This window comes from Apis dorsata, unplaced genomic scaffold (assembly GCF_000469605.1).
Source record: "Apis dorsata unplaced genomic scaffold, Apis dorsata 1.3 scaffold_149, whole genome shotgun sequence".
NCBI classification, from domain to species: domain Eukaryota; kingdom Metazoa; phylum Arthropoda; class Insecta; order Hymenoptera; family Apidae; genus Apis; species Apis dorsata.
The window spans coordinates 725,307-734,885 of record NW_006263440.1 but is presented as its reverse complement, the minus strand read 5'-3'; the positions used below and the strand labels follow the sequence as shown (position 1 = coordinate 734,885).

At 32.6% G+C, this 9,579-nt stretch overlaps 1 protein-coding gene and 1 long non-coding RNA gene across 8 annotated transcripts in view; one reads left to right on the top strand and one right to left on the bottom strand.

Annotated features, from left to right (window-relative positions):
* LOC102671979 (sn1-specific diacylglycerol lipase alpha) overlaps window positions 1-9,579 on the top strand; it is a 45,237-nt gene that overhangs the window by 31,079 nt on the left and 4,579 nt on the right. For 5 of the 7 annotated variants that reach the window (XM_031509393.1, XM_006613404.2, XM_006613402.2 and 2 more), the window contains 10 exons: window positions 1,546-1,647; window positions 1,868-2,051; window positions 2,329-2,413; window positions 2,666-2,994; window positions 3,375-3,570; window positions 4,328-4,516; window positions 4,867-5,157; window positions 5,503-5,732; window positions 5,884-5,907; window positions 6,563-6,695. In XM_031509393.1, the coding sequence (XP_031365253.1) occupies window positions 1,546-1,647; window positions 1,868-2,051; window positions 2,329-2,413; window positions 2,666-2,994; window positions 3,375-3,570; window positions 4,328-4,516; window positions 4,867-5,157; window positions 5,503-5,732; window positions 5,884-5,907; window positions 6,563-6,695 (1,763 nt within the window). Of the gene's footprint in view, window positions 1-1,545; window positions 1,648-1,867; window positions 2,052-2,328; window positions 2,414-2,665; window positions 2,995-3,374; window positions 3,571-4,327; window positions 4,517-4,866; window positions 5,158-5,502; window positions 5,733-5,883; window positions 5,908-6,562; window positions 6,696-9,296; window positions 9,491-9,579 lie in introns of all 7 variants that reach the window. The other 2 variants (XM_006613405.1, XM_006613403.2) reach the window with 2 other exon arrangements.
* On the bottom strand, window positions 7,563-9,472 carry LOC116185281. The gene is made up of 2 exons (XR_004150093.1): window positions 9,168-9,472; window positions 7,563-8,579 (listed from the first exon to the last, which is right to left on the bottom strand). It is a non-coding gene; the product is annotated as an uncharacterized LOC116185281 (long non-coding RNA).

Sequence of the window (9,579 nt, the reverse complement as noted above, 5' to 3'; positions counted from 1 at the left end):
TTTTTTTTTTTTTTTTTTTTTGTGATTATTCAAGTAAATCACATTTTTCACATTTTCTCTTCTTCTGTTCTAATCCGTATCTGGTTAGGAATAACGAATGCAAAATGAAATTAAATTTCGAAACACCGTGAAATCTTGGCATGAGATTATTAAATCATACGAACTTTATCAGGAATTCGTTAGTAAATGTTCCCATCCAATTTTTAACTTTATTGGACATCGGATTTCTCTGAAAGATTAATTTCGTTCCTTGAAATCTTCTCCAATATTTATATTTCATCAATATTGTATTTTTCGCGATATTATATTTTTTTTAAATTAATATTACAAAAAGCAAACATACTTTTACAATATTTTTACTAATTTTTTAAGATAATAAATTGCAATATATAATAAATATCGATTATACTTAAACATTTCATGGTTCATATTTTTTTTTTATCAAATTTATAAATTAATTCTCTATTGTATAAATTATATAAATAAAAAAGTCATCATATCGTAAACAAGCATATTTTTGCAAAGAGATTATTCCTGATTCGATATTTGAAGAAACATTGTCGATACGTTCAATCTTTATTCGACGTGAAGATATTCACGTCGACGTAAATATATACTTTTCTTTCATCCAAGAAATGGCAATCTTCCATGGTCAAAAAACAGACATTCACGAGAGAATTAGTTTCACATGACCCAGATATTTTTCTTTGTTTCTCTTAAATAATATTTTACTGGTAAATAAGATGAGAAAAGTGGTGGCCGTAACGATAAATATTTTTATTCGTTTCATTTTTTGGTTAAGTTAAGTCTTATTTTCTTTTCTGTTTAAAAATTTGTTTAAAAATGGAATCGAAAAGGAAAGCGTAAAAAAAGAAATGAAAAAAAGTGCTGAGAAAAAAAAAGCTTAAAAAGAGATGAAGAAAAATACATATAAAAGTTACGTTAAGAAAGATAATAAAGTGGAAAATATAAAAAAATTTATAATGTAATAAAGTAGCTGTATAGCTGCTCAATAATAGTGCAATTATATTTCTTTTTGATCTATTTTTCATACTAAATTTATATATTTATTTATTTTTTAATTTTTTTTTTTTACTACGAGAAAAAAATTGAAAATTTTATATATATATTTCGAGGAAACACGCGTTGTATGTTTTTATAGGAAAAATGAACTAAAATGAACTGTTTAAACATACAACGATCGCTTTCGTTTAGATATAAATAGCACTTGAACCGATCGCGAACTTCTCCTATGTAGTATACTGTTAGTGAAGCGTAGTGAAATATCTATACTTTATAAAACGACATGCAGGCTGCAATTTTTTCTCCACAAAACAACAATACGATATATATATCAAAAAAGAAAGATCAAAAAGATCATAGTTAATTAATTAATACTTACTGAATAATTTTCCTCGCATTTTTTAATTTTATCCCAAAAAAATAAAAAATCCGTTTTCGATTTTGAATAATTCCCTATTTAATTTGCAATATCGAAGCTCAACAACAAATTAATTTTACCAACTTTCCAAAACTTTGTTTCAGTCCTTTTATTAGTTGAGATCGGCTGGTTGTGCGCAGGTATAATATGGTTAACGCATTTTTACCAAACTTGCCCCGTCGATCAAATGAAAGATGTAATGTTAGGTAAGTTTTCCACGACGTTTTCCAAACTTCATTTTAAATCCGAATCTTACATCCTTGTGCCAAGGACAATTTAGATTCAATTTCGCGCAAATAAAATTCCAAAGACTTGCCGTAATACGCTTTGTAATTGTTTAAACACGAGGGAACGAGTAAACTTTCTTGTGAATCTGGAAATCTCACACGGTTTTCACACGATTTTTACCTTTCACTTACGCCGCAGGTTTAGTTATATCGAATTGGTGCGTATTGGCGTCGGTGATGGTCACGGTATGGTGCACTTACGACGCCGCGGGTAGATCGTGGGTAAAAATGAAGAAATATCAACGCAGCATGAGGGAGGCTGAATTGAGATGCGGTAAATTGCATTACAGAAGTGGAAGCAGGAACAGAAACTGGAGACAAAGGTAACAGATTTACAAGTTGTAAAATTTTTCTTCTTTCATTTTCGACGGCTGACTCGTTATCCTCTACTTCCACTGATATCTTTACGCTCCTCTTATTTACTTGGCGCGCAGTTAGGAGAAGTTTTACTTAAGTAGAGTTAGTATTGTTGGTCCTTCAATTCTTGCGTATATTCTGCGCTGTGAAGAAAGATTGACGAATAAATTTTTTGAGATGATTTTTGTAATTTTTTCCAAACCCTTAAGTTTTACGATTATTGAAATGATTCGGTACTTGCAGAAAAGTTATACGAGCGTACCAGGACAGCTGGGACAACAGATGCAGGCTTCTTTTCTGCTGTATGGGCAATTCCGATAGAAACCGAGTAAGTATCATCGTGGCAAATTGAGGAAAATCCTTCAAAGAAATTTATTAGATCGGTGCAAAAGATTTGATCGTTTTTTTATGAAACTCTATATGAAGCAATATTATTGATTTCCATTCAACTTTTCGTCATTACCATTGTTATACCGAATCAAAGATTATTTCTTTATAATAGAAGGAATTAAATAGGATAAAGCTTTTGAACCAATCAAGCAATAGAAAATTTCCAAGGAAAATGGTATTTATTTCTCAGAATTCGTTCGCGGACATCGCCAGATTATTGAGCGATTTCTTCCGTGATCTTGACGTGGTCCCATCAGATGTGGTCGCCGGTTTGGTGTTATTGAGGAAGTTCCAGAAAATCGAGCGGGAGCTGATAGTGAAGCAACGGAAGAACGATACGTACGAGTTTCTATCCGGTGTGCCAGTTACTCCTCGCACTAAATTCTTGTCCTTGACCGAGGATGGTGATCTGGGCCACTTTCAGTTGGCCATTCATTACATGCACTTCGCCCTCGCTGCTTATGGCTGGCCCATGTTCCTCGTTAATCATTCCACCGGTCTTTGTCAGCTGTGCACAAGGTAATTCCACCGAGTTACAGCGACACGCACGTGCCGTGGCTCTGTAGGTGTGTTGGCATCGATTGATTTTCAACGATGTTTCGCGTGGTTGTACGACAAAATCCTTTAATCGATCGACGCTCGGTTTTTTAATTATATCTATTTCCTACGTGCTGATGTATTTTTTTTTTTTTTTTTTCATTCTTTCAGAAATACGTACACGTATTTAAAAGCGGTTCGTTAAATCGAAGAAATTTTTTACACCGAATTAATTAGACCGAAGTTCCTCGTCCGATCAATTAACGATGAAACATTTGAAGCAATTTGCATGCCTTAATTAACGCCCGCGGTGGTAAAAGCATCTTTGGAAAATAAGTTGGATGGAACTCTCTCTGTGACAGATTACGATGCGGCTGTTTCCCGTGCGGTGGCCACGAAGACGAGGCGACCGTTGTGGAAGACAATTGTTGCCAGTGCAATTACGTGGCGCTAAGAAAGATGGTCGACGTTGCCGAGGTGGAGGTCATTTATGCGACTTTTCACGTCGACGTCGGTGAGACGCCGTTCTTCGTCGCTCTCGATTACACGAAGAAAAAGGTTTCGCGCGTTTCCTCATTGATTCGCATGCATCGAACGTTTCGCGTTTTCCCAAGAAACGTCGAAAAGAAAAAAAAGACGATTAGATATAGAGCAGAGATTACATCGAAAGCTTCTTAACGATGCTCGCAGAAAAAGCTTCGTCACGATATATTCGCTGCGACGATTCGATTCGATGAAAATTGCAATCCTTTAAACGGAGTACGTTAAGGATCTCGAGAGGTTAAAGCAAACTGGAATTTTGTCCGTTTAATTGTAAAATAAATGAACTTCGTTTAGCGAGTTCATGAATTTTTCAACAGCTATTAAAGATCGTCGCAGCGAAATCTGTGAGATGCTATTACGTATAAATAAATATAAAGAATCGTACAAAGATCTTAATATAGATTTTATCTATAATGAATAAATTACATTTTGTTTAATTTTGTTAAACTCCTCTCGAGTTTAATGTGTACTTAAGTATCTTCGAATAATTCGGTGAATAATTTTTAATAATGATGATTTGAACAAAACGAATAATCCAATTTAATCTGATCTTATCTTATCTATTAAAAATATGAATATTAAATGTGTGAAAAGTGAACTCGAGGATTTTAGCATAATGAAGAAATGGATTGAAAATCAATAGTTTAATACTTATTAAAACTTCATAGAAGATTTTAATTTTCAAGATAAGATTTAAGAGCTGCTTTTTACCCACGAACTCGAGTGAACTTGAGAACGGTTAATCACCAATTTTCTGCTGCCTCTTTTCAAGGTTGTCGTTAGTATACGAGGTACCCTCAGCATGAAGGATGTATTAACGGACTTGAACGCGGAGGGTGAAGTGTTACCATTGTCACCACCGAGAGACGACTGGTTGGGTCACAAGGGTATGGTCCAAGCAGCCGAATACATTCGAAAAAAGTTACTAGATGAAGGAATTATAACTCGTGCACTCGCCAAGGTATTGTATATATTATCGTTAAATGCAAATACTTTTTTACTTACGTGTTATCGATGTATTAAATGGAATAATTACATATAATTACACATATTATCGTGCTCGTTACTATTTAGTATCACGAACAATGTTAAAGTAGAAAAAAAATAATAATAATACAGAAATTGTACGAAAAAAATAATTTATCTTCTTAAAATATTATTTAGAATAATATTTCTATATTTTCTTTTCTTTATTTGATATATAATATTCCCAAATTTATATTCTCTTTTTCACATTTAACGAATGTTTTACTACGAAGCCGTTTAGTAGAACTGCATTTGGAAACGATTCAAAATATTTATTGTATACAGGATACATCGAGGGGAACCCATCAATTCGGTCTGGCACTCGTTGGTCATTCTTTGGGAGCTGGTACGGCAGCTATCTTGGCGATTTTGCTTAAGCAAGATTATCCTGATCTGGTGTGCTTCTCGTTCGCTCCACCGGGTGGTCTCTTGAGCATGCCCGCTCAGCAATACTCGCAGGAATTTATTACATCCGTAGTAGTTGGAAAAGACGTTGTACCTAGGATAGGCCTTAGACAGATGGAGAGCTTAAGAGCTGATCTTATCAATGCTATAAAAAGAAGCGTCGATCCTAAGGTACGTACTTTATTATAGGAAGAACTAGAACATATTGAATTTCTATAATTCTTTGAAAAAAAAAAACCAAATAGAATATCGTTAATAATACTAAATTACTCTTATCTTATTCCATCGAATATTCGATTTATAAAATCGATAGAATTTGATTGTTATTGTGAAATTGATAAAATATTATAATTAGATTATGATCAGAGTTTATGAATCGTTATCGCTGTTTAAAGAGAAATTCTATCAATTTTATGTCAATAAAATCCTTAAAAAAATGAGTTTAGAACAACGAGAGTGATAAGTATTCTCATATAATCGAGAAGAGAATCACGCCATAAATCGCATCATTTTCAGTGGAAAACGATAGCATGCTCGGTGATGTGTTGCGGTTGCGGTTCCACCCCTACCTCAGCTGCAAATTTAGAAGCTGGCGGATGTATCAGCGAGTATCAGAGAGACAAGGACTTAGCCCGTTCGCAGACCGTCGTTCCAAGCGATTCCAGTATCGCGTTGACTTTGCACAGGCCTCTCTATCCACCCGGTCGAATCATACACGTTGTTCGACATCATCCTAACAAGGGAGAGTAAGTTCGTTTGTTCTCGTGCATCTTAAATAACATAACTTTAAATATCGTTTAAAACGCAGATAGTAAAAAAAAAAAAAAGCATTATAGATGTTCCATGCGAGTGGTGATTAAGAGATAATTTTTAATCGACCGTGTTTTCCGTTTCTAGGCACAAATATGAGAGCCGCTGGAGGTACGTTTATCGAAAAGTTTGAATTTTCAGGGTTGCTCTGGGTAATTGCATCTTGAGGATGTGCCCGCATGTGTACCTCCCTTGGATTTATATTTCTACACTTTTCTCTTTGAAACCATCGTCGCACATCTCTGATTGTTTAACTATCAGGGATATTGTTGTATAAGCGTCTTCTATATTCCTATATTTTGCATGAGTGAAATTCATAGAGGACCAGTGATGTTATACAGCGCAATAGATACTTTACAGAGTAATTTTCAGTAAGATAAATTTTGCAATATTTTTTCAAAGTTTGAGACGCGAAATAATAATGCAAAAAATCTCTGTCTAAACTTTCAGAATTTCAGACTTTTATCTTATCGTAATAAAAACTTTGCCCATTTACAACCGATAAGATTTCACTTATACTTATCGTCGTTACTTGAAATATATCTTCAAACTTTGAAAATTATCGGACTTTGCTTCGTATAAATAATCATTCTGTACTTACATAGTCCAAAAAATCAATTTTTATTCAATTTTGCAAATGCATTTGACTGCATGAATCTCACGTAGCAATTAGTTTCTCATAGAACATTAAATGATTTACTTCGTATAAAAATTTAATTCGTTTAAAGTTGACATGTGAATATAATATTGCTTTCTTGCATTTCAGACAAATGTTGCACAAACACGAGCCGGTATACCAAGCGCTTTGGGCCGGACCATGTGACTTTGACGAGGTGTTGATAAGCCCAGTGATGATACAAGACCATATGCCGGACAATATGCTGAAAGCATTGAACAAGGTAAGCCAGACCGATCCGATAATTCGTCAGATAAAGAGGTCGCAAACACCGGTTAGCCGAATATCCTCGGTGAGGCCAGGTAATTACGAGATCTTGGAGAATGTGGCGGATGATCCGGATATCTTGAAGGAAGGCGACAAACCTCGAAATATAGTAGTCAATGTAGAAAGCAATGGACACATGAAAAATGGTGATGCTGGTAGTGTAAAAGCTGGAACTATTGGTAACGTGGCAAAGACTTGTAACGAAACGATTATAGTTAATGCCGAGATACATGAACAGAAAGAAAAATAATTATTGATGAAGTTCTATTATGATTATTGATTCTTTCATTACCAATATTCATATTTATGACCGTTGTTATAAAAGGGATAATTTATATTCCTTTAATGTTTTTATTATACTTTTTTTTATAATTTCTACGTTGTTTGTAGAAATTATATGTTGTTATTTGTAAATGATATAATGTGAATATTAATAGTGACATCAGGAGTATTGTAAACTCTTTTTCCAAGATAGAATTCTTGATTCAGTGATATTTATTAAGCAATATTACTCTAGAATACAATTTTTTGACGATACTTGTTTGTTAGAAACTGACGTTTTCTAATTTTATTATTTGACTGACAAAAGAATTGCAAAATTCTTTTAGATATAAGTTGAAGCGAATTTTACTCAATTTATTGCGTGATTTTTTATCTTCATAATTATCTATTGAAATAGATAAAATCATGACTTAAGTGATTGTAGTTGTAGTTTCTTAGATAGGTTTTCAATATTATTTATTGTTATTGTAGCATTACTTTTTTTATTTAATTTTTCATATGTTTTATTTAAGGAGTATATTAATTTATAGAATAATTTGTTTTTTTATTATTTCTTAGCGCATAGTATAATATGAAAGCAATAATATTTGTACGATGTGTAATAAGAATCAAGTGAAATTTACTATATCGAATATTTTTGTTTTTGTTTTATCCTTTTGTTCAAACTGATGAAGTAGTTGACACGCATGTTTTTAGATACTGCATGAGTTACTGTGTAACATCTGCAAACAATTATATTTATAGCTTTTCGCATAATTCTATGCGTCATTTTTCTTTTATATTATTTTTTTGTTCACTTTTGATATTTTATTTTATATTTTCTATTTAAATTGCATCCAAAACGACTAAAAATTTATATGGACATTTCTTTTATCAATAAATAATAAAATCGATGAAACAAATAATTTAATCCAATAATTAAATTATTTTATACAACAAATTTTATTATGGCTTTTATATATTATTATCTATGTAAAAATATAAAATTTTACCGAATAAATAAAGGAAATACATTACACTAAACTTTTTATCGTTTAGCGGTCGTTTTGATTGCATATTGTAACAACATGATTCTGTATAATTTTCAATGTATACTACTTTTGATCAATATATTTTATACGATGAAAACGTTGTTATTTATTTATTTATTAGATTTTTCTTCCTAATTCTATGCCTGAAACATAACAAACTTAAATGTTCAAGGCAAAGCAATGATATATAATATATTATAAATTTATATACTTTTTATATTATTATCTAAATTGAAATAAGTTAATATATATAATACATGCATAATGAAAATTATTATATATTTATTTCTTTTGATTTTTTGCTGACATGTCTATTAATATATATTCGCTTTGCGCATAAAATTATTAAATTCTTTTTCTAATTTCACATTATTTCAGCTAATGTTTCAGCTTCGACTGCAATCACGAACACTAATGATGATACATTTGTTCTCGCTTTGCATGGTAGTGAAAAAAATATAATTTTTGTATTTTAGAATGCAGTTGATTATCTAAAATTTATTCAAAATTAATTGACTGGCCGAAACCTATAAAAAAATAGAATAAAAGATTTTAGGAATGAATTGTATTTTTAATGTTGAATAACGAAAAGAATAGAAATTCAATTTAGATTGTTTTTGCATCGAGCAAAACTGTTACATTTCTTTATATGCTTACTCATTCGTAACAGCAATGATCGTGATCAGACCTGAATTCAAACAATAGACAATAAAACAATATAATTAATTTAAAACATATAAATGATCAAATGTAGATCGAGCTATATACATTTTAACAAACACTGAATAATATTAACTTATTAAGATCAATATATCCATAGTAACCAATAAAAACCATAGAAGACGAATAGAGATGGTATTAAAATTCTATTGCATTCACAAGAACGAAATATCTTTGGACATTCGTCTAATATTATGAACGCTATATCTTTCGTGCGTATTTTCCAATATTTACTCTTAATGTATCATTTCATAAAATAAAATTAAACTAAATTAAAACTCAGCAGATCATCCGTTACGAATGGGTCAAATAAAATTCTTTCTCAGTTTGAATCATGACTCTATAGAAAACCCTTTGCTCCTGTAGCACAAAGGATTAACCAATTTCCCACCTACATGATATTAGACTAGGTGTTGCATCTCGAAATGTGAAAAAAATTGTCCCTCCTCGAATCGTGGCATATTGATAACCAGCGATCGATCACGAGAGGATGTGTGGCTGAGGGTGTGTGGTGTGTGGATTAGGTGTCAGCGTGCAGAGATCGCGGCGCTGCAGACGGAGATGCAGCAACACGTGGAACGGTTGCAAAGGACGCAGCAACCCAACGGACTCCTGAACAACGACACGTCGTGCTTCATCATCAAAGTACACCGACGAGTTCTCACGGCCGTGACGCTAACGTCTATGTCACCACACACTCTTCTCGCCACGGCACAAGGTACATTGACGTCTTTCGGCTTTATCGGATGTGTGTGTTCCTCCGGGCAATCGTATGCCAGTGGTACCATTATGCAATTATCCAACTGA